Below are 26221 nucleotides of genomic sequence, written 5' to 3' on the forward strand. Positions count from 1 at the left end.
TTACTTTGGTTTTTCTGTCATCATGGATCGACATCTTGCTTGTTTCTACACACTGCATGTGTGCGACAACCTGTCACAGGGAAACCAGCCTCGCTCACCTGCCAAGACAGTAGGTATCATTCAATGAGTGCAATGAAATGCCTGTGTGACATTAATGCACACATAACAACTTCCATTTTAACAGTACACACAAACACACACGGACCTCACCCACAGTTCAAGTAGAGTGTGGTTTGTTGCGGCTCCACATTAGCGGTGATTAAAGGTTAGCCAGGATTCATCTTCTGAAATGTAACTGCTCATGTTCTTGTGCTGCTACTTTTTTGATTCATACTACACATTAGCACACAGGTGTGAGGAATGTCTGTAGACTCGGGCTTATTGCAATACACAAGTACATTTTCGGTGTAGTGATCCATCCGAAGCAAGCCCATTATGGACCTTTAAGAGAGATTGTTGGTGGGGGGGGAGGGGGCTTTGCTGTAAACTAACAGATGTAAAGCACTGGGCTGGTAAAATGGGATTTCTATGATAATATCTCCCCCCTGGAAAGGCCAGTGGGTGTAGAAGGCATTTGAAATGGCATTTCGACTATATTAATCAAAAATACTCATCTAAAACCAATACAGATTGCACCCTTAAGTGCATCCCCGTAAACATAGAGTGGGTAAACACTGTTTTGGAGATCTCCTCAGTGTTAAACAACAAACAGATTAACAGAAAGAAATAGGACATACCACTATTCTATTAAGCCACTTATACTATGATAATGGAAGAACAGCAGTGCAGCAGATGTGCTGCCTGTTGGTGTAAATGGGGAATGTATCTGTGTGGTTGGATCAGGCTTCAAAGAACAGTCCATATACATGTTTGTCCATTCCCTTAACTCTATACAGTATTTGAGTACATACTGCATGTTTATCATTAGTTCATCTTTTCTCAATAATGTAGAATCCACACCAACATAAACACACACACACACACACACCCACACACACACCAACACACACAGTGAAGACCAAAAGGTCCCATTTCATGACTTCTCTTTTAATTGGTAATTTTGTTGTTGCGTGTATACAGTATGTGTTGTGTGTGTGTGTGTGTACTGTATATATCCTAATGAATATAACATGTTTTCTCATTAGCACTTCATTACAGGGTACTGTGCCCTTGAGCCACACATCACACCAATAAATAAATAAGTGCAAACACATGCTACATGTGAATTTTATTACTACCTGTGTATGAAATTCTGTATCCATGTCAGTATTTCTGTGTTGTCATGGGTGTGTGCGTGTGCGTGAGTGACTATGCATGCAATTTAAACCCTGACCAATACTCAATTTTTAAGGCTGATATTGATATTCAAGAAAAAGAAAAATCAGATAATGAAATGTCAGCGAATTAAGACAACATTGTTGGTAGCAACAAAGTAAGAATATACAAAAGTAAAATTAGATAAACAGACAGAACACAAAATATTTACCTGATAAAGATAAACGAAGGTACTCGACTAAAATGCAGTCTATAAAAATATTGTTGCAATCTACTGCACAGCTTTACATTTTATATCTGGCTGCCAATGTTGACTTCAGTCAGTATCAGTCAGGCACCATTACATGCCATTTGTGAGCTGTACTATATGCACCTGTGTGTGAGTACTGTATGTGTGTGTGCGTACCTGTGTATGGTCTCCGCAGGCCTCAGAGCCTGCTGTCTGTTTAATCAGAGACTGATTTAGATCTGGGTAAACAGGTGGCAGAAACCTCCAGCCAATCAGAGGTACAAAATAGATTAATTAACAGGTCTACTAAAAGTCAAACCCTTTGTGGGAATGGAAAGTGGACGAGCATGCGAAAGCCCAGCTGCATCCTGATATGTGAATAATTTACCGGCTGGAGATAACAAAAGTACATGTATTAGGAATCATATTGTGTTGTACCGGTGTGGCTTAACTAGCAGATTCAATTTTCAATTCATTTTTATTTATAGTGTCTAATCATACCAGTAGTGACCTCAGGATACTTTACAGGTAGAGTAGGTCTAGACCACACTCTATAATTTACAGAAACCCAACATTTCCCCCCAAGTGTGTGTGTGTGTGTGTGTGTGTGTGTGTGTGTGTGTGTGTGTGTGTGTCTGTGTGTGTGTGTGCGTCTCCTTCCAGGCAGCGTTGCCAGGAAGGCACTAGGATTAGGCAATGGTTAGGGTTAGGGTTAGGGTTAGTTGCTTTGAAGAAGTCACTGGTCGCAATGCTGCCTGGAAGGAGACGTTGGGGGCTTAAAACACCATTCAGCGTGTGTGTGTGTGTGTGTGTGTGTGTGTGTGTGTGTGTGTGTGTGTGTGTGTGTTCAAGTCTCCTTAACATGTCTTCTTGAATGGACACTTCTCTGTAATCCAAAGGATGCTGTTGAGAGGTTTTAATAACTAAAATGCCCCTCAGGTATTGTTAATTATAGTGTGTGTGAGTGTGCGCCCATCCATGTGTGTTTATCAATACAGTCTAACCGTCCTCTGTGGGTGTGCTTGCGTACGTTTGAATCTATACCCGTGGGTGCCTGTTTATGAGTGTGTTTATTGCTATAGTCATTTGGGTGCACATTCATCTATTTAACACCCCTACTCTGTCCAAGTTAATGGGTAGTTAGACTGTAATGGTGCAAGGCCAGAATGACAATGGAGGCACTTTAGAGGAATGGCTATCGACACCCCAAGGCTAAGCATTAATGCTTATATTGACTCGTTCAAATCAGGTGCGCTGTGTGCGGTGTTTTGAATGTGTGTGTGTTTGCCTGTAGTATGTAGTTTACACACATTCGTGCCTTCATTTGCGTGTGTGTATGCTTGTGAGATGATCATTAAAACAGTGTTAATTAGGCTGTTTTAATTAATGAAGAAATCAAATGAGTTGAAGGTTGTTTCAAGTTCGGCGTCACAGTTGGAACTATTAACGTGACATCAGTGGCTTCCTCCAGGCGTTAGGATATTAACATTTCTAAAAAAGAGATTTAAACAGCCTCTTATATTCAAAATGACTTCTGTGATCCTGACTTCCATTTGTCCTTTTTATTTGTTATGTCCCACTGCTACACATCCTTGCTACACTGATACCACCTCTCTCCCTCGCTCCTCAGGTGCTGCAGGGGGGCAGAGGGGGTTCCTGGGCTGTATCCGAGCCCTGCGGATGAACGGCATCACCCTCGACCTGGAAGAGAGGGCCGAGGTGACGCCCGGGGTCAAGCCCGGTTGCCAAGGCCACTGTACCAGTTTTGGGATGTACTGCCGGAACGGAGGGAAGTGTGTGGAGAGGTACAACGGCTACCTATGTGACTGCACCGCCACTGCCTATGACGGCCCGTTCTGCACCAGAGGTGAGAGACATTTTTGGAAATACAATTTCAGTCCCTAATTGAAGGTAGATCATGGGACTATAAACGACACAAATGCATCGCGCTGCTTTTCATCTTCAAAACTTCAATTGCAAGATAAATCAATTTCTCTTTGTGTGGGCTTTCAGGTACTATTTTATGTCTGATTTTATTTCCACTTTGCCAGCACTGCAGGTTTTGTTTTTGTGCAATTTTTATTTCCTTTATTCTCTTCTTCAAACCTCACAAACTACCTTTTACGCTCAGAGTTTTAGGATTACACACTGAGTCATAATCTCTCAGCTAACACTTTTCCAACAGGGTTTATGGGCGTCTTTGTAAAGCTACGTTATCATTGGCATTGTCTCTTTTAGTTTACAAAGCCAGAGGCAAATAGTGCAGTGATTACTGCTGGAGTAGTTTCAATGCGCGTCATTGCCTGACAACCAACTGTGATTTTTGCTGCGCTCTGTGATTGTGCTCTCTTCCTATTCAGTTTGGAGTCGCCAGTTGAAGGTGTTTGGTCCTATGATAAAAGGCATCGATTGAGAGCGATAGTGTGCTTACCCACCAATTCTCCATGACTGTAGAGTGCACTGACTGAATGCTAAAACCGTGCAAATGCAGAGCTGAGAGATCATACTAAAAAAAATAAAAGCAAGTCACTTTACTAAGCCGTGGGTAGCTCTAGGTTATTGAAGTTCAGAGATGAGAAATGTCACACTGTGACACTGCATCTGCACTGTTGCATATTGCTACTACAGTACATTATGTTTGTTTCACAGGGATTCATTAGATACAGCATTAAAGTTGTACTTCCCAAAACAAGTTTTCATAAAATGCTCTGGGGAGAAGAGCAGCAGTGTTGTCAGAGGCTTTCTGCAAGCTCCCAGTCAGAGTTGATCCCCGACACGTGAATTAATTTGTTTCCTAAAGCCTAATAGTGTTTTTTCCCTGTGCTCTTGGCAGGGGGGTGACAAGATGACAGAAACGCAAAGTGTATGTGCTTGTGTGGGCTTGTGTGTGCTTGTGTGTGCCTGTGTGTGTGTGTGTGTGTGTGTGTGTGTGTGTGTGTGTGTGTGTGTGTGTGTGTGTGTGTGTCTGTGTCTGTGTGTGTGTTTGTGCCAAGGAAGAAGGGAAGAGGGTGATAGGCAGTGTAAGACATGAGAAGACCTCCTCTGAATCCTGTCATAACCAATCAGGCATTTCGGGATTTAGAGAATAGAGATTACTGTCTGTGTGAGGGTGTGTGTGTTTATGTATTAGTCTATCTGTGTCAGAAAAAAGAGAAAGTGAAAGAAAGGGAGAGAGCACACCCTTGTGTCTGTTTCTTTGCATGATATATGTGTCTCCCCTCTTTCTCTTCTGTCTCCTCTTTTCCTTCTTTTCTCTGCCTCCAGTCCTCATCTGTTTTTTCCTTTCTTCACACATGTTCCCTCTTTTTTATTCTCATCTCTTTTGTATCTCCTGTCCCTTTTATACGTTTCACTGCTTCCTCTTCTTGCTCCGCTTTGTGCTACTCGCCTCCCTATCTAAAATCTTTTCCTTTTCTTCTCCCCTCCATTTCCACCCTTCATCTCTGAACCTACCCTTGCTCCTCCTCTATTTTTTCAGGTCTCATTTTACTCTTGTTACTCTCTATCCTCTTCCTTTTTCTCATTTCCTTCCTTTCTTTTATTTTGGTTTCTACTTTCTTCTACCCCTCCTCTCCTCCTTTTCTCTGCTCCCTTTTTTCCCATTTACACCCACCTGCTCTGCCTCTCTTCTCCCTCTTTCCTGCTTTTTTTACTGTTTCCCCTCTACATTTTCATTTCTTTCTCACCTCTTCCCTCTCTTCATTCCTACTCAGACTTTTCTCCTCTCCCAGTTGCCCCTCTCCTTTTTTCCCTTTTCTTTTCCCCCCTCTCTCCCAGTGAGTGAAAAATGCATGAAGCCAGCCATAATTGCATAGTGCATTTCCATTGTATCCATATTTACACACTGCTCAGGGGACCCCGCAGTATTATTATTATATACTCTCATTCTCCTGCTTTTCTGCCCTTGAGGGTCACATGGAGCCGATGTGCACATGTACATATACATAGACACACGCACGCATTTGCAGAGACCTTGCATGCTTGCACAAATTCCCTTTCCAATACTTCTTCATGTTCTAACATAAATCACGCACGCACACACACACACACACACACACACACACACACACACACACACACACACACACACACACACACACACACACACACACACACACACCTAAAGATTCCCTCTTATGCTTCTAGACAGTTGTGTGTGTTGGCACTGAGACTCTGGGCAGCACCTCGGAGTCTCTTTACTCTTTTTCTCAGCAGGGCAGAAAAGGCCGAGACAGGTTATTCAAAGGATCCACATAATCTACAGTTTGTATGAATAAAGATAAAATCTAAGAATAGCTTTTAAAGTTAAGCAGAAGGCAAGATTTGGGCCGTTTGCACAAGCTCTTTGTACAGTTCAGACTAAGTTATAATGCAAGTGTTGGTAAACACTAAATGAAAACAGGTTAGGTAGTTACATAGAAATGACTTGTAATAGTAATTTATTACCGCAAACTGCTAGGTGTAACTGTTGTGCAGCTAACTTAACCCTCCTGTTTTCCTCGGGTCAAATTTGACCCGTTTTCAAAGTTTCTATAGCAGAAATTTGGGGTTTCTTTCAACCAAATTGTGAAAAAAAATAACGTGGATGGTTCCATACACCACTCTTCACAGGTAAAATAAATGATTAGTTCACTACTTGAATTTGGGTATTTTATTAAATTTTACAGCATTAAAAAAAAAAGCTTCAAAAATGTGGGGACAAACAACGTCCACAAAAAAACTGACAAAGCTAACATTAGCTTACTAATGTGACACGTTTAGAATGAAGAGTACGGTGAAAGAAGAAAAATGGAATTTGATTAAAACACTAAGAAAAATTATACAACGTTCTTTAATTATCAAAGAGATTTTTAAATTACTTTTCAAAATAATAACACAACAATGACTTAATAAAGTTAGCCAGGTTAGCGTTATCGGATATTTCTCACGGGAATGATCTATGTTCCCAGGGTGCTATGTTCCCCAGCTCAGTATCCTCTTTGTATGTCACATTAAGTAAACCTTTGAAAAGGTTTTATGTTCTCTACAATGTTTTTGACCTAGGTCAAATGTGCAATGTACCTGTATGTTTCCCTTGCTCAATATGTTGAAATCACAGCTTATAGCCCACTGATGTTATACTCTTTGAAACCTACGCCCTCAAATGTGCAGGCAAGACCGTTTTCTTGATGAATACTACTAACTCTGAAACGCACGCATTTCTCTATGTATACATTTATAAATAAAACAAAGTTTTACTTTCATTTATAGAGGATTGACAGTCAACCGGCCTCCGAAAACATTAATTTTGGAAGCTGGTTAACCGAACAAACTGACAATACTAACGTTAACTTGCTAATATGACACATTTAGAATGAACTGTAAAAGAGGGGTGGCTAATATGCAGTATCTGACCTGACACATGATAACATTCTGTTAAATGTATGATGTGTCTTGTGTGCCCTTGTATTGGTTATGTGCTTATGTTGCTGAGGTGTTTTTTTTCTGTTCCCACACTGTGCTCCTAGTGGGGGCATAGTCTGGGAGTTGCCTTTTTCTCCTCGTCTCTCCTCATCTCATGCTGTATTTTCTTTACCCAATGTATGTTTGTATGTACCTTGTAAAGCGCTTTGTTGGTTTCTTATCTGTGAAATGCACTCTATAAATAAAATTGGATTGGATTGGATTGGATGTGAATGTAGTTGTGAGGTAAAAGAAAAGGCATGTGACTATTGTGACCATGTGACCAATCTATGGACCATTTGTCCATGGATTGTGAAGGTTGTTATGTTGATTTGTTTTTCCATATGTTGTTTGTAACTGATTCAAGGCAATCGTTCAAGCATGCTACTCGTCAGAAATACTGCATTTTGTCTGATTGAAGTCTGATTCAGTCATTCCCCGAGGCATGGATCACTACAGACAGTGAACAATCCAGCCGCATCAAAAAAACCCAAGTGAGGAGCAGGCTATTTGAAAACTTTACAAGCTCTTCGCCTGGTTAACGCAGAACAATTGGTAAAATGGGTCTCTCCAGACCAAAGCCTGAAACTATATCAGTGCACCGCAGAATAGAGCATACAATTGTGGTGTAACTGAATGGAAGTGAGGTTTTGCCTGTATGCCAATACCAGTCAGAGAGCTTGCCCATTTTCTAGTCATAAGCCTTATATTAAATTCAAGTAATGTAGCCTGAAGTATTAATTGTACAGTGTCCGAAAAGGAGACAATGGGTAAAGTGAAGCTTTAAAATAAGATGCAGAAATGTGTTCACTTAGTATTATTCACCCATAAGGGGTGTAGTTATACATTTTCACTGCTGCCACTGCCGCTGGTTCAATCCACAGACCGGCAGGATAAAATCTGAGTGGGGAAAGTGAAAGAGCAGCGCTTGTCCCTCCCTCATTACCACCACTGAGGTGCCCTTGAGCAAGGCCCTCCCTTAACCCCAACTGCTCCAGTGCAGCTGCTCAGTGGCCAGCAGATCAGACTGTGTGAACTGTGTGAATGTGACAGGTCGTTGTTGCAAATGAGAAAATTATTCTCAACCGACTTACCTGGATAAATAAAGGTTAAAAAAAATATATATATATATATATATATTCCATGGCTTTTACACACACACACACACACACACACACACACACACACACACACACACACACACACACACACACACAGAGCCTGTGGCTTGCTGCTTTCTCTGTAACCATTCTCTTTAATTTCATGCACATTGTGCCTTTTTCTCTCCTTTCTAACTGACACACGGACACACACACACTCACACACACATTAACACAAACGAGAGGCATAACAGGAGTATTGAAAAATAAGGTCCGTTCTTCTCAACACTTGATAACGAGAATCAATAAGCCTCCTGGGATGGCTGGAATATGCCATTAGGTCTGTTAATGTACTGTTAAACAATGTATTGTTTGGTTTCAGATGCTGGAGTATTGCAATTTAACACCCACTTTACTTCCCCTCCTGAACACAGTCATATTTATGTGTGAGCTTATTTCTCTCTGGCCGTTTAATATGTCTAGCCTATTGTGTCTTGGTATGTGTGAGTTTTATGAGCGCTTCCCCGTGGCTTCTTTTTGATGGAAGGTGTTTTTCTTTTCTTTCTGTTTGTGTATCTTTCTGTCTTTTCTATCTTGTATCCTTGCTGTTGTCGTTGCTGTATGTTTGGTTTCGCATATTATTCAAAATATGATCGTTTGTGATAAACACATTGCCAGGCAGTATTTATTGTATTTGTGTGTGTTCACTTGCTTACATCTTATTTCCGTTATCATTTATTCTTATATCTTTTTTCATCTCATCCAGATGTTGGGGGTTTCTTTGAGGCAGGAACACTGGTCAAGTACAACTTCATGCCCGAAGCAGTTGCAGGAGCCAGTAGGGACACAAAGATCCTGACCCACCAGCTGATGCCACATGAAGTGAATCTAACAAAGGAGGAAGTGGCTTTCAGTTTCAGCACATCCAACGCTCCAGCTATTCTGATGTATGTCAGCTCCAAGACGCAGGATTATCTGGCTGTGGTTCTAAGGCAGAACGGTAATGGTCCACACACTCACGCAATTTGTGGTTGCTCACCACTGAGAAGTCTGCTTGCAGTAATGCTTGTTAGTTCTGCAAAGTACATGCTTAAAGGCTATCCTTGCAGCACAGTTTGGAAAGTTTTATAATCTCCGAAAATCCTCCCCAGTCAGCGGCCTCCCACTGAGCCGCTGACAGGCCGCAAAGTACTTTGATAAAATAGAAGTAATACAAATTTGACAGTGCCATCTAGCGTTTCAGCAAACAATGAGCATTTCCACTGAAATAAAGCTACAAATACTCACACTACCTAGGGGTGCTGCTAGAAATGTTTGGGTCCCATGCACACTCACCCTCAATTCCCACCAACTGTGGAACGGCGGCGGAGTCAATAAGTTTCCATTAAAGTCAATGTGTGTATTTTCACTGACTGCGGAACGGCTGCGTTCCGACTCCGTCCCAGCTCCGGCAATCCGCAGCCCTCCGGAGCATATAGGCAGAGCTTCTATTTTTGACGGATACTGGAGAGCTCTGCAGCAATTCAGCACAGGGCAGATTGTGCGGGACAGGAAGTCGAGCACAGAAACAAAATAAAACATCCGGTTCATTTTCTAAATAAAATACACCGTGCTTACGGCAGATCATATTTTCCTGCACTACACCTTGAAAACGTCATAATGGGCGGAGACAGGCCTGAAGTCAAACTGTTGTTGGTTTTGTGGTTCTGTTTATAGAAACTACATCCTTTTATATCGCGCAATCATACATGAATTTGCGAGATCTCGTGGGTCCTTGTGACTTCAGCTGTCAGTCATGGCCGCAGCCGTTCCGCAACAAATCCGGACCTGGTGGGTATTGAAGGACGGCAGAGCACGGAGCCTGAGACAGTAAATATCTATAATCCCCTGTCTGAATCTTTCGGGGTTTCACCCTGAATTCCTCACCCCTGCTTGCCCCATCACTTGGAAAAGAAAACAAACTACATTTTGGCCTTAAGTGCTCAGGTCAACCGCAATACTTCTGTGGCAAGTCTTAGGTGTCATCAACTATTAATACACTAACTACTTATGGACTCGTCAGCAATCATGTTTTTACAGCCAGTGCTTGACAAATTCATTGTATTTATTCAGGTACTGTATTTATTGATGAGAGCTTATGCTTTAGAGAAGTAGAAGAAAAGCAGAGATGTGAGGTTGCATATAACCAGACCACGTTTCAAACCATTGACCTGTACGTCTTCAGGTTCGCTACAGGTGCGGTATAACCTGGGAGGACTGAGGGAGCCATTTTCTATAGATGTAGACCAGCGTAACCTGGCCAACGGACAGCCACATAGCATCAACATGTCCCGTGTTGACAGAAGCATCACCATCCAGGTACAGACCTCGCACACACACTCTCACTCTTACACACACGCACACACACACACATTTCTGATCACTCTCAAACACATATGTTAGGCTTTTAGTTGATGCTCAGAACACAAAAGACGTATGTTTCATTTATAAAGACGTACTTACAAGCGAGTGTATATGAGAGAGTGTATGTGATTGCCATCCCGCACACACAAACACTAGACCAGCCAGCGTTAAGTCAGAGGGGAGAGCAGTGTCCTGTTCTGTCTTCTGCTGTGATGAAAGTGCTTGTCCTCTGCCACTGTTAATCCACTTCCAGTAGACAGCCTAAGTATAGCAACAGAGAGAATGCATCAATCTGTGTGTGTTTGTATGACTGCACGCTGTTGTGTGATTGTGGCGGCATATCTTTGTGTGTCTGCCATGCATGGCTGCGTGTGTATTAAGAAGAAGAGATACTTTTATTAATATAAAAGAGACAGAGCAAGAAAGACTGAGCATGTTTGTGCTTGTGAATGACAATGCGTTTGCGTATGTATGTTTGTGTGTATCTGTGGGTCTGTTTGTGTGCTCTTGAGTTTTGTGCAGCTAAACAGCTTAGCGCCGATCAATACAGCCAAGCCTCAGTCAGTAGCTGTCAAGGATGGAGTGAGAATTCAGCTAAACTATTACAGACTTTGTTCTGGACTAAAATGCTCCGATTTGGCTCCAGGCTACAATTTAAGGAGGACTCTAAATGCATGACTGCCGCCTGTAAAAACCTAGTTATTGATTGCATCCAGAACCAAATAAATTTGTATTTGCATGACCTTGAATTGAACATCTACACAGCAGTTTGTGTATGCACGGGCTCCTGTAGAATGTAGTTGTTCAGCCATTTCATACAGTATGTATATTCATATTTCTTAGCTGCCTTGCCTAAATATCCAGAGATGAGCGCACTTGCATACTCACATGTGGAGAGCCCAACTACTTCATAGTGGCCAGAGAGAGACATTGCAATAACCAGAGCCCTTGACTCACCTCCTCTCTGTGGAATTGCTGAACCGTATAGAGAGCATCATGGCAATAGTTTTGTATAACCTTGCTCTTACTAATATTCCAGCTATTTGCTTACACGCTACACTGTTTATTCTCTATGGATTTAATGCTCATGCTGACAGAATCAAATTTCCCTGCAAGCATCAATGGAGTTTGATCTCATCTGCTGTATCATCTTATTCATGCTACCCTCATGGATTACTTCCATCCATGAAATACTTGACCTAGGTTTGTACCACCTCTATTTAGGGAATATTGTAGAGAAAACAATGTACCTTAACACCATATTCACTGTGGAAATAAAAACTAGGACTAAACTAGGCCATAGATGTAATTTGATTTAATTGGAAACATTGATCATTTTAAAATGAGGAAAAGAATCCTGCAAATGTGGAGGGGTTGTACAAATAATGCAACCACTGTGTTAACACGTTAGAACAAATGAAGTATGAATGGGAAAATGGACGATACTGTATATGAACCACAACATGTTTGCAGGATGTTTAAATTAATACATTTAGAACATACTGACACTAAGGAAATGTATGAAATACATTAGATATGAATACATTAAACATAATAAAGACAATCTCAGTTAGGACTTTAATTTCAAAGGACGTGTTTCTCACGTGCATTGGATACAAGATAGAATATAGTGGAGTCCATGTAATGTGTGGATATATAACAGTGAATATATAATTAGTTGTGTTCTTTCTAATTCTGGCTACCGTGCCAAGATGTCATCCTCTCTTGTGATAAATACCATGTTTCCAAATGAAGCCCCCTTCACTGTTGTTTTCATTAAGGTAGTATAAAGTGTTGGCCAGAATGAATCACAGTACATTTGCAAACCAATAATCATTACACCTCCTTTTCTACATAAGTCCTTGGCCTATCTGTCTCTCATTGCATGCACATAGAGCAGTCTCCATCCATACTGGAATCTCATCAGCTACATTCAAACACTACAGTGAAAAACTGTGACAGTAAGAAAATTGAAATCTGAAACATCCAATGGAAATCAACCGCATTCTCTGAGCAAATCACATCCTGCAGCTGCTGATCACCCCAGTGGGAGCACTTCAACGTAACACATCTCCTTTTTATTGGCAAAAAGAGTGATTGGAGCGCACTTCTTTGCTCATCACACACAGACACACACACATGCATGCACACATAGTGTCTTCCACTGGTTGCTCGTAGCTTGGTTGTGTCTAGATATGGATGTTAGGCCCAGTGTTCAGTGTGTGACTGAAATATTAACTATCAAGTGCAATTCTCCATTTACCACTCCCGTTGTGCCCAATCTGTACTCTAAATAACAATCCATTGGCTTCTTTTCCTTACATTATAGGTTCATAACTCATCAAAGAATGATACAAAAATCCAGAGGTTCTGGTGGGCATGATGTCATTGGTGGGCATGATGTCATTTGGATTTAAGCAATAAAATCCACAAGGGAACTGTTGGGGAGGGATGGAGAGAGAACATAGATTAATGTTATAGATAGTGCATGAAAAGTAGAGCCAGAAGGTGTGCTAACGAAGAAAACTTTGATGAGTAACACTTTTTCATATTGCCTTACTGCCTCCAAGCTCTTTTCAAGGTACAAACATGCACTTAGCATAAACGGGTAAACAGATATGGACATGCATGCCAACAGACATGCATGCACAATGAGATCTTGTCAGGTCAAATCACTACAAAGGCTTCACACTGCTACACTACAAAATCACCATCGTTCAGTCTAATTCATCTGTCCACTGCACTTCTCTCATTCTATCTCTCCATTCCTCCCACCTTCTACCTTCTCACATCCTTCAGGGCTTTTAGTTATGTTAAGGAAAAACTCAAGAGCACCACAACTCATTTCACATACGTGAAGAAGGTTCGGGAGATTTTGATGACTAACACAGAAGCATTTCATGAACACTTAATTGAGGAGACAAGTAAGCAGGCAGTACAGTAGAATGTGTTATTGTGCAGTGCTGACCTAACTCTCTGAAGTTCCCGTCCTCCTGAAGGTGTATTTAAACTCATGCTGGAGGCATTACGTTTAGCTGAACCTTGAAGGTAAACAAAGACATTGCATGCGCCTAAACACAGATGCTAAAGGTCAGCATATATCTCTCTCTCTCTGGGAAGTATGCTGAAGTGTGGCAGGGCCGCCAACCTCCAAAAGGAGACAGTCCTGAAACAAAACATTCCCTTATCATACAGCTGTCTACACTCCTTGAAACTGTAGAGAGACAAACATAATTATACATGGACAGGTTTGGTTATTAGAGATTGGCCGAATATTCTCGTCCCCTGACCTGTGACCTATGAATGACCTGATGTTGTCTAAGCTTTGCCTTTGTCTCATCATACCACAACATGGTGTTTCTGGACATTCCACCACAAGTTATAGTTAATTGACTTTTTAGCCAGGAACTATGACTGTGGCTCACACTCACACAAAAGAGTTGCGAAGAACAGGACATATTCTGCTCAGGATGACAGCAACAAGAGAAACACTCAGCAAGACTGGGGAGTAGGTAGCTAGTAGTCTGCTGACTTAATTATCAAGTACAGAGTACACAGAAAAGATGTTAAGCAGATGCCATGATACACTAATGATAATGTTTTGCATTTAGCTAAACCATGTTAAAGGGGGAAAAACTATAAACTGCCCATCATTAAACGCAGCGAGACAAAATTAGCAGCTAGGTAGTGGACAAAGTGAAGCATTTAGCAGCTAAAGACAGTTGATTCCTTCAGGAGTTGGTGGAGACTAAAAACGGAGCTAAAAGGAGAGGGAATATTGAACTTACATTAATCAGGTGACCAGAAACATGACTCAAAATGAATGCTAATGTTTCTCGGTATCTGTTAGACATGTAAATAGGCAGCAGTTTGCTAGCCTTTTTTCTATATCAACTTAAAAGGTGATTATGTGTCAGTGCTGTGTACACACCATGTTTCCTATGCCCCCAAGTGGCTCCAAAATAGTTAGTGCAGATTTAAATAGAATAGAATAGAATAGAATAAATCTTTAATGTCCACCAAGTTGGACATTTTTCTTTGGCTCACCAGACATACAAGACAGATAAACATACATACAACATCTCAGACATAGTAAGTGGAGTATAAAAAGATGAAAGGAAAGAAAAGAAATATCAGGAGAAAAGAATAAATATGCTTAAATACATTAAAATAGCAGCTCAGTTTGATGTTGTCACTTGGTCTGGTTGAGGATATTGATGACATTTGGAATAAAGGATTTTTAAAATACACTTTTTGCCAGAGACACTCTGAAGCGCCTCCCAGACTTCAGGATCTGGAAAGAGGGTGAAAATAGTAATTGCAAAAAAATCTACACGGTTCACCAGACCTATTCTATAATGTAATCATTAGAATTAGCTCCAGTCATACAGCAAGTTTTTGTTAAATACCATCCATTAACAGCATTTACAGTCAGACAACATGTGCAGAACCTGTCCTACATGCTGAAATGTTAGCTGCTTTTGAATGTTCAAATTGAATAACCGTAATGTACACTTGCTAATTACTGAATTGGAAATTGGATGACAAATTATTGCATTATGCAATGCCTAAAATGCCAATTTTGGTAAAGCATGACACCTCCAGCATTTGAAATTTAACCAACTCATTACTATTTTGCTTACATGCCCATCAGAGGCCTTGTTGCAGCTGCTTTGATCTGAGATATGACAACATGAGTGAGAGGCAGAGATAGATACAGTCAGATACAATAAAGGTCAGTTATGCTGGTCGGCCCGCCAGTGGATCAAATTCAATTTCCAGAGTAAAAGAGCGAGTTGAGTGTTTTCCTTAGGCTGCGGAGGTCTCACTTCTCTGCTATCACTGCTGTGATATGAATTGCATGTGCTAAAAGGCATTTAGACAAGCAACTGTTTAGTTTAAAGACACAGCAGAAAACGAGTGGGAAGACAAGTAGGAGTGTGGTAATTGGAATCTGAGAGAAAAGAGAGCAGAAGAGAAATGGAGAGCAAAAGAAAAAGAAGGAATAGAGAGTCAGAGAGAGCGGGAGAAGGGAGTTGAGAAGAGAACGATCATGTATTTAAATAAAGAAAGAAGACCCACAAAATAAAATAACAAAGATCACTTTGATGCATTGAGGTTATCTAACCCCATCACGGTCCTGAGACTTATTTCAAGGGAGAGGATTTGCATGTGCACACAAATACTTGCTGAAATGTACACACAGGCGGACAAGCAAGCAAGCGTTTGGATTTTTAAACAGTTTGTGAGGTCTCTTCAGGTTAGCTCGCTACCAAAGGCATATCACAGCAAGATCAAAATAAGTTTGCATCTCTCCAACTCTGGCTTTCGTTTTCTCTCAAACTCTCACACACTGAGAGCTTAGGGATGAAAGTGAGGAGTCCCTTCAGGCACCACACATCTCATCTCTGTTTCCTCCTCCTCTCCTCTCCTCTCCTCTCCTCTTTTTTCCTCTCCTCTCCTCTCTCCTCCTCTCCTCCCCTTCCCCTTCCCCCTGTCTCCTCTCCTCTCCTCTTCTGGTATTGGTGGTGTGAACAGCTGGCTCTAGCTGTGAAGGGAAAAGGCAATAATTCAGTTGTTTACTTGATACTGAGGTCAAACTATTTATTCAGGTGAAAAAAAAGATTCATATTAGCATTTATTTGCGCTTCGCTTCTCTAATGATTAATCTGGAATGGGAGTTTTTTGTCCCTCAGATATCATTAAGGAAACAGAGCTGCCACGAGTCAAAAGTTCTCAGTGTACTGTAAATTAGTTAGAATATTTACAGCACATTGGCTAAATTAGATTCCTTTTGAGCACATAGTTAGGGAAATAGATTTCACCCATTGTTAATTTTCTCTTTGTCTAATGCCTGATTACTTTGCTTATGTAAGCTTTATGTATCCTAAGAGGCGCCAACAGCGCTTAAAGGGGGAAATTGTGTTGTCTAAACGGCGCATAGTAAAAAGGATAGGATCCCAATAATTGTGTTTGTAATTGACAAAGTTTGGTCAAATGAGCTTTCTTCCCTGGCTGTCTTCCTCTGTGGACCTGTATGTGGGGTTTTGAGACTCAGACCGCCCTCTCTGACTGTGCAGCCAATTTGTTTTTTCAGTTAAAAGTAAATAGGCTGAGCACAATTTAATTGTGCCCCATTATCCCACCCTCCAGTCACCGTGGAAAACAAAACCCACACAATGGTCCACTGAGACCAGGCTTTTGGAAAGAATCAAATTAGGATATGCTGTGTTTGTGTTTGTGTGTGTGCAGAGAGGGAAAAAGGGAGAAAATAGTCTGGAGAGGTAGGGAGTTTAGAGAATTTTCTGTATGGGAGGACTCTACTGATTCAAACCTGTAGACACACACACACACACACACACACACAAATATCAACCCTTTAGTTACAGTCCAGCTCCGTCACTGCGAACAGGCCACGACAGCTATTCAGTACATCAATAGAACAAAAACACACGGTAACAAAAGTCATTGTTCTCAATCACCCTCCCCTCTCCTGGCTGGTGCTGTTGGTATGCATTCTGCAGACTGGTGTATGCTGAGATACAGTTCTCCTGTGAACAGAGAGAAGGGGGGCAGGAGGATCTTTTATTTCTGGAACACACACAGAAACCAATTTGTGGGGTTGAAATGATTCTCGTCAATAGCACCGGCTGCAGCCTTCAAGCTAATTAGAAACTTTAGTGAAACAGCAATAACAAGTTAATTATGTTGCAGGGATATTAAAGTCGTGTATTCCCTCCCTCCATCACCCTCTCTGCTCTCACATCTCCACTGACGCTCTTCTGTGTAAACACGCTGCTTCTTCTCTTTCTGTTTAAAGTTCTCGGGGATAGGCTTTGAACCCACGACAGACTTTAGAAATTGCATATTGTTAATTAATGTGCGATCATTTGTCTCGAGTCTTGGTGAAGAGCTGTTTGTTTGCAGGATCATTATGGAAGATTGCTTTTAAGTTTGCGTTCAGCCATGACAAGCTTAACTAAACAAAGAAAATAAACCAAATTAACACAAATTAATACTTTCCAACCAGGAGGTTTTCTTTAATCATTTGATCTGGTGTGACTTTTGTGAGCAAACAAAATAGAACGAAGTGAGATATTGACACCACTCATGATGAGGATTTTCATGCATTTTTCTTCTAGTTTACAGAGAATGATCAAAGAATGATGATGAAATATGTAACTCTATTTGACAATAATGATGCGTTTTCTTGATCAGAGAAGATGTTTTTAAAAACTCAAATCTTCTATGTATTGTAAACTATTGCCATTCAACCATGTGGATGCATCTCATGTCAAACTTTCTTTTAGTAAAAAGTATCCAAGAACATACATCACTCACATGCCAAAGTGTGGCTTTGCCAGACAGCATAACCTGCCTTGAAAACAACAGTATACGGCTTGCCTGCGACATGTAGCCATAAGCCTTGAAGTAAATGGAGTAGGAGACTGACTTGGATTCATATTTGTTATATTTGTTAAAAGTTATTTCACGTTTCAGTCCTAGTTTCTGTTTGTGCTATAGAGTCGGTTGTCTAGTGTCTGGATTTGTTACGTTACTGGGTCATGGGAATACTAGGTTAAAGGTTTTCCTTTAACAGAACAAATTGGACCACAAGAGGGACCCATTGAACTTTTGATTGTGCTGTGTTGCAGCTTTACAGTGCCTGACAGCAATGAATTAGCATCTCTCCTTCATCATCTCGTGTAATGTGCTGATGCAGGTCTTAGGCTGGGTGTCTTTTTAAAAGGCTGTGATCAGTAGTTTTAGAGCCAGACTCTCTTTAAAATGCAGATACTAATATATTATTTCTCCATCCCTCTCTCCTTCTGTTTCAGTTGGATCATTACCCTCCAGTGAGCTACACCCTCCCAGACGCCTCAGACACACAGTTCAACCTGGTCAAGACGCTGTTCTTAGGCAAAGTCTTTGGTGAGTATGTCAGCTCATCGAAACCCTTATTTACCAATTTTACCACTCTTAAATCATACCACTCTATCCACACTCCATCATGGTTTAAACTACTTGTTAAGGTGCTTTTTGGAGCGTTAAGGGATAGTTCTTTTGAAATGGGTCTGTATAAGGTACATGGACGGCAAAATGTGTTACATTTCTTTATGTGGGCCTTAAAAACTGGACCACCTAAAAAATCAATTTCAGTGTACGCTATATTAAAAATATTTCCCTTGCTTTACCTTGACGTCAAACAGCCCTTTACGACGGGGAACTGAAGCTGTTATATTGCTCTCTTTAAAGCCACCAGACTCCTTTGACAAAAACAGTAATTTTACCTTGCGGAACATGGAAGTTGCTGCTTTACTATCCCTTTAAGGAGCTCACGTTTCTAATCTTCCTGAATCATTTTCGTTGTGGATTAGTGAAGAGATTAATTGTCTATTGAGGCTGCAACAAAATTAGATTTTCAGGAAAATAAATCCATGCAGTTATTAAAATGTAATTAATGTATGTGGGTTGACCTTGCTGTAATCCCCAACTGGAGGTTATCCACTTGGGTTAAACCAGATAAAAACAATCACAGTTGTCTCTGCTATGAGGCAAAAAGTCAGTTGACATCTCTCCTGTCCAAAACTAAAAGCCTGGACTTAGAGGCACAATGTGAACACAGTGTTGTTTTTTCAGCTGTTGTCATATTTAGGTTCTTCATATATATTTAGTTCATGCTGTACATATATGTATATAACAGTTATACTCTAACTCTATTCTATTCTATTTCTGTAATTTGATGTAAAGTTAAACCCCTTAGATAAGCCATCTAATTGGTCCTTAAAACACATATACATAAATAAACGTTAATAAACAATTAGTGGAAAATGAGACTATAGGATGAATTAATAAAACAAATCCAAATACACACAAACAGAATCTGTCCATGTGCCTCACTATTCTGTCTGACTCTCAAAAAAAGACTATAGTTACTCATGATGTCCACTAGAGGATGCCAGAGGATTGAAATAAAGATGTTGGTGCAGCACATTATCACAGCTGCAACTCTCTCTGCCTATATGTGTGCACCACAATTGTGGCTGATCTGGTAAATACTGTTAGGATGAAAACTTAACATACTTAACTTCTCATTGAAATTACCTTGATATTTAGTTTCCTAGCATTAGACTGTCCAGGATTCTGCTCAGTGCTTGAACAGCTTATATAACTGTCAGAACATAATAATCCAACCATTACTTTAGGTAATTTTCCCTTTGATGTTGCTATTTATGTTGTTCAGTCACTGCTACTTTGACACTTGTGAAACACTGACACTGCAGTGCTAAAGCTAATTTAAATGTGATTCATGATCTTTTGCATCAATTTATTTTTTCATCTGCCCAAACACCTCAGACGTTGATTACCCTAATTATCAACAGCCAGTTACCTAGGTTCTCCTGTGGTTCATGGCTTGATTTTGGTCGGTTTTATTAGCTTCTTTAATTACTCATAATGAACCTCCGATGGTAGATTGTATCTCATTATTGGCATGCTGCTGCAGCTTGCTCTGTTCTCCTCGTCTCTTTTGTCCTCTACCTCAAGTGCTGAGAAAGTCAGGGAGGTTGAACTAATGGCTGACTTCAGTTGCCAGCCAGAACTATCGACTGCTGCACACACTATCAGAACCCCTGGGAATACAATGCCACACACACACACACACACACACACACACACACACAAACACGTGAACAGGCACATTCACACACAGAACACAACAATCCATCTTCAGCCAACCAACACAGCACAGATGCTTGTAGGACACACAGGACAAAGTCACTGCACATGCCAAAACAGACCCAACTCCTCAAATGCAGCCTTACACTTCAATAGACTCAACAGTGCGATGTAACTATAGGTGTCTCGTAAACATAACAGAATAATAAATGTAGACAGAGCAAGGAAATAAGAAGGTAATTGGATCGAAAAAAAAGGAGGAAAACAGAAGGATGACGGGAATATTGTAATGAGAAAAACAGGGAGAGAAAGGAAATAGAAGAAAAGCAGGCGTTTGATTTTGCACATCTTATCAGATCTGTTCCACTTCTGTGTTAGGACCACAGAGACAAGAGAGGCTGTCAGACAGCTGAGCCATCAGATTCTCTATTTCTGGGAGACAGAGACTCTGTGTTGTAAGAACAGACACACACACACACACACACACACACACACACACACACACACACACACACACACACACTGATCACAGCGACGTCTCCCCTATCACCTCACACAGTCTACTGATTGTGGGATGGGATAAGCTGGCTAGAATAAAGATGGTAGAAATAAAGAGAGGTAGACATTAAAAACATGTGCACAGATAGCCACACACTTTCTATAATCATAATTAATAAACAGTAAATGTGTGTTTTACTAAATCCTTAGATAACAACTCTGTACTACAAATTCACATTAGCATGGTGCATGTCTATATATTTTCAAATGTGATCATTTTCTGCTTTCTTCTGTTTTTATATTTTTGTATTTGGGTTTTGGACTGTTTGTCATACAAAATAAGCAATTTGATGACGTCACCTTGTGCTCTTAAAGTTGAGACTGACATTTGTCATTGTTTTTGTTTTATTTACATTTTATACAAGAAATGGTTGATCACTTAATTGAGAAACTGTTGGAAATCTAAATAATTGTTAGTTGCAGCCTTAGCTAATATACCTGCCCAGCACTTCTAATGCAGACTCAAGTAAAGTACTGCCACAACGCTTGAACAAGCAGAAAAGCCAAAGCTGTCATAGCCTCACCTTTTATTCCTGTATAAACTGACAAACACCTAGAAGGGCATGTTTTGAATGTTACCGTCCAATTACAATGCTGTGGTCAGCAAAATGTCAATCTGGTTTGTGAGAACAAAACCAATGCCTACTTAGGATGAATTGTGTTTGTTTGTTGTAGCTGTCGGTGTGAATAACTCAGCTCCAGGGTCATGGGATCTACTGTGTTTGCTGCCAAAGTACTTAAGCAGTATTGATCATGCAGCACAGGGATGATTCAGCACATGCTACATACAGTACTGTAAATGCTAATGAAACTGCTGAAGCCTGATGCTTAATGTATGCATGCAGTGTGTGAAGGTAACTGTATACGCGCATCAGTGCTTTACTGCATATTTATTATTTCATTTAATATTTATATATGGCATATTTATACATGTAGAGTTGGGATGTAAGGTGTGTGTGTGTGTGTGTGTGTGTGTGTGTGTGTGTGTGTGTGTGTGTGTGTGTGTGTGTGTGTGTGTGTGTGTGTGTGTGTGTGTGTGTGTGTGTGTGTGTGTGTGTGTGTGTGTGTGTTTTGTTGGGTGGGTTGATGTATTGCGTATGGGTCTTTCTTCCCTGGGAGGGCATGAGTCATACATTAGCCAGAGCAGCAGGCAGGGTCCCAACCCAGTCTTCAGTGCCACAAATCTGACTGTGTGTGTGTGTGTGTGTGTGTGTGTGTGTGTGTGTGTGTGTGTGTGTGTGTGTGGACTGTAAGTGAGTGTGTCTATCTAAGTGAATAAATTCAGAGCCAAAGGCAGAAAGAGAGAGCAGGAAAAATAGTGACACTGTGAAAGTGCTATTAGAGACAGATGATTGTAGCCCTGAGGGTTGCTTGCAAAGGACATGTACATCGGTACCACACTGAAATTCTGATTATTCTGATCTTATTTTTTATTTTTTATCCCCCTAGCCTCTCTTGTTCTATTAACTCTGCCCACACACATTTAACACGTCGCTCCCTCTGGGTGCTGTCAATTATTTTACACAGGCTTTAAGTAATGCCGCCATTTCCAGGTGTAATTCCATTATTCTGAGAAACTTTAAGCCGTAATGGCTATAATATGTGTTCAGAAGTCCTTTTTATGTGCTTTTATTTTTAATCTGGACTTTTCTCCATCCATCCATCCATCTTCGTCCGCTTATCCGGTGTCGGGTCGCGGGGGGAGCAGCTCCAGCAGGGGACCCCAAACTTCCCTTTCCCGAGCAACATTAACCAGCTCCGACTGGGGATCGGCGTTCCCAGGCCAGGTTGGAGAGATAATCCCTCCACCTAGTCCTGGGTCTTCCCCGAGGCCTCCTCCCAGCTGGACGTGCCTGGAACACCTCCCTAGGGAGGCGCCCAGGGGGCATCCTTACCAGATGCCCGAACCACCTCAACTGGCTCCTTTCGACGCGAAGGAGCAGCGGCTCTACTCCGAGCTCCTCACGGATGACTGAGCTTCTCACCCTATCTCTAAGGGAGACGCCAGCCACCCTCCTGAGGAAACCCATTTCGGCCGCTTGTACCCTGGATCTCGTTCTTTCGGTCATGACCCAGCCTTCATGACCATAGGTGAGGGTAGGAACGAAAACTGACCGGTAGATCGAGAGCTTTGCCTTCTGGCTCAGCTCTCTTTTCGTCACAACGGTGCGATAAATTGAATGTAATACTGCACCCGCTGCGCCGATTCTCCGACCAATCTCCCGCTCCATTGTCCCCTCACTCGCGAACAAAACCCCAAGGTAATTGAACCCCTTCACTTGGGGTAAGGACTCATTCCCTACCTGGAGTAGGCACTCCATCATTTCCTTCTGAGAACCATGGCCTCAGATTTAGAAGTACTCTCTGCTGCGAACCGATCCAGTGAGTGCTGAAGGTCACAGGCCGATGATGCCATCAGGACCACATCATCTGCAAAGAGCAGCGATGAGATCCCCAGCCCACCGAACCGCAACCCCTCCCCACCCCGACTACGCCTCGATATCCTGTCCATAAATGTTACAAACAGGATTGGTGACAAAGCGCAGCCCTGGCGGAGGCCAACCCTCACCTGAAACGAGTCCGACTTACTGCCGAGAACCCGGACACAGCTCTCACTTTGGTCGTACAGAGATTGGATGGCCCTGAGAAGAGACCCCCTCACCCCATACTCCCGCAGCACCTCCCACAGTATCTCCCAGGGGGACCCGGTCATACGCCTTTTCCAGATCCACAAAACACACTTAGACCGGTTGGGCATACTCCCAGGCTCCCTCCAGGATCCTTGCGAGAGTGAAGAGCTGGTCCATTGTTCCACGACCAGGACGGAATCCGCATTGTTCCTCTTCAATCTGAGGTTCGACTATCGGCCGAACCCTCCTTTCCAGCACTTTGGAGTAGACTTTACCAGGGAGGCTGAGAAGTGTGATAACCCTGTAATTGGCACACACCACCACCCCGGTCTGCCACTCCTTTGGCACTGTCCCAGACTTCCACGCAATGTTGAAGAGGCGTGTCAACCAGGACAGCCCCTCCACACCCAGAGCCTTGAGCATTTCTGGACAGATCTCATCAATCCCAGGGGCTTTGCCACTGAGGAGTTGTTTGACTACATCAGTGACTTCCACCTGGGAAATTGACAATGATCCCCCATCATCCTCCAGCTCTGCCTCTAACATAGAGGGCATATTAGTCGGATTCAGGAGTTCCTCAAAGTGCTCCTTCCACCGCCCTATTACCTCCTCAGTTGAGGTCAACAGTGTCCCATCCTTACTGTACAGAGCTTGGATGGTTCCCCGCTTCCCTCTCCTGAGGCGGCAAACAGTTTTCCAGAAGCACCTTGGTGCCGACCAAAAGTCCTTCTCCATGTCTTCTCCAAACTTCTCCCACACCCGCTGCTTTGCCTCTTTCATGGCAGAGGCTGCAGCCCTTCGGTACCCTGCAACCGCCTCCGGAGTCCTCTGGGATAACATATCCCTTCTTCAGTCGGACGGCTTCCCTGACCACCGGTGTCCACCACGGTGTTTGTGGGTTACCGCCCCTTGAGGCACCTAAGACCCTAAGCAATGGAAACTTTGAACATTGTCCACTCGGGTTCAATGCCCCCAGCCTCCACAGGGATGCACAAAAAGCTCCGCCGGAGGTGTGAGTTGAAAGTCTGTCAGACAGGGGCCTCCTCCAGATGTTCCCAATTTACCCGCACTACCCGTTTAGGCTTACCAGGTCTGTCCAGAGTCTTCCCCCACCCCCTGACCCAACTCACCACCAGATGGTGATCAGTTGACAGCTCCGCCCCTCTCTTCACCCAGGTGTCCAAAACATACGGCCTCAGATCAGATGAAACGATTATAAAATCGATCATTGACCTTTGGCCTAGGGTGCTCTGGTACCAAGTACACTTATGAGCATCCCTATGTTCGAACATGGTGTTTGTTATAGACAATCCATGACTAGCACAGCAGTCCAACAACAAACAACCACTCTGGTTTAGATCAGGGAGGCCATTCCTCCCACGCCTCTCCATGTGTCTCCATCATTGCCCACGTGCGCGTTGAAGTCCCCCAGCAGAACAATGGAGTCCCCTACTGGAGCCCCATGCAGGACTCCAGTCAAGGTCTCCAAGAAGGCCGAATACTCCGAACTCTTGTTTGGTGCATATGCACAAACAACAGTCAGAGTTTTCCCCCCCACAACCCGCAGGCGTAGGGAGGCAACCCTCTTGTCCACCGGGGTAAATTCCAACGCAGCGGCGCTCAGTTGGGGGCTTGTGAGTATCCCCACACCCGCCCGGCGCCTCACACCCTGGGCAACTCCGGAGAAGAAAAGAATCCAACCCCTATCCAGGAGTATGGTTCCAGAACCGAGACTGTGCGTAGAGGTAAGCCCCACCAGATCTAACCGGTAGCGCTCCACCTCCCGCACCAGTTCCGGCTCCTTTCCCCACAGAGAGGTGACATTCAACGTCCCCAGAGCCAGCGTCTGCTGCCCGGGTCTGGTCCGTCGAGGCCCTTGACCTTCAGTGCCACCCGTGTAGCAGCGCACCCGACCCCAGCGGTTCCTCCCACAGGTGGTGGGCCCATGGGATGGAGAGGGAGTTGCCATGTTGCTTCTTCGGGCTGTGCCCGACCGGGCTCCGTGGCAAACCTGGCTACCAGGCGCTCGCTGACGAGCCCGCTATCTGGGCCTGGCTCCAGACGGGGGCCTCGGGCTTCCTCCGGGCAGGGTAACTTCACCTCTTCTACGTTGTTTCATAGGGTTTTTGAACCATTCTTTGTCTGGCCCCTCACCTGAGACCACTTTGCCTTGGGAGACCCTACCAGGAGCACACAGCTCCAGACAACACAGCCTCCAGGTTCATAGGGACACACAAACCTCTCCACCACGATAAGGTGATGGTTCCCGGAGAGGACTTTGGACTGTTCTTTCATTTTAAACGTACTTTGACCCTCAAGATGTACCAGGGAGCCATTTTTAGCAGGACATGATGTGAACCAACTGCCTTTTTTGTTAAGTACTTTGTACATTTAAATAAAAGTGCCCTATAGATAAAGCTTATTTGCGATATAACTGCAAGTACCCGGCTGTTTTACCCTGTTTTAAGAGCCATAACTCTCAACCATCTGCCTGTACAAGTGACATTTTGCCAGCACCATAAGCAATAAATACCATCGCTGTGTATTTGGATCTGTCCACTGAATAATTTGTCCATCTCTGCTAATCTATCTTTGCCATCTTGCAGATCAAGATAAGGTCAACTTTGTCAGGCTCAAGATTTATGTTTTAAGCTCAGCTATTATAAATATATATGATTATTGTTTTTTTTTTTCATTCTTACAATATTGGCATATTTAACTTGAAAATATTCCCTCTAATCCCTCAAATAAACTAATTTGTCTGAATATGTTAATTTAATATGATTATAGAAACACCTTGCTGATGATGGTTTTTAGGTGTTTCTGTTTTTGAGGATTCAGCACAAAGCTACTGTATACATAATAGAGCTGAGTCTGTGGATTCTTTATAACTAACTAATTAAGTA

The 26221-nt window shown here is 42.5% G+C and overlaps 1 protein-coding gene across 1 annotated transcript in view; it reads left to right on the plus strand.

Annotated features, from left to right (window-relative positions):
* Positions 1 to 3213: 3213 nt before the first annotated feature.
* LOC114549366 (contactin-associated protein-like 2) overlaps positions 3214 to 26221 on the plus strand; it is a 33088-nt gene continuing 10080 nt past the window's right edge. The window contains exons 1-4 of the mRNA XM_028569633.1: positions 3214 to 3371; positions 8813 to 9046; positions 10271 to 10404; positions 18288 to 18381. Coding sequence (XP_028425434.1) covers positions 3275 to 3371; positions 8813 to 9046; positions 10271 to 10404; positions 18288 to 18381 — 559 coding nt within the window. The 5' untranslated portion in view covers positions 3214 to 3274. The remainder of the gene's footprint in view (positions 3372 to 8812; positions 9047 to 10270; positions 10405 to 18287; positions 18382 to 26221) is intronic.

Source organism: Perca flavescens, chromosome 22 (assembly GCF_004354835.1).
Source record: "Perca flavescens isolate YP-PL-M2 chromosome 22, PFLA_1.0, whole genome shotgun sequence".
NCBI lineage: Eukaryota > Metazoa > Chordata > Actinopteri > Perciformes > Percidae > Perca > Perca flavescens.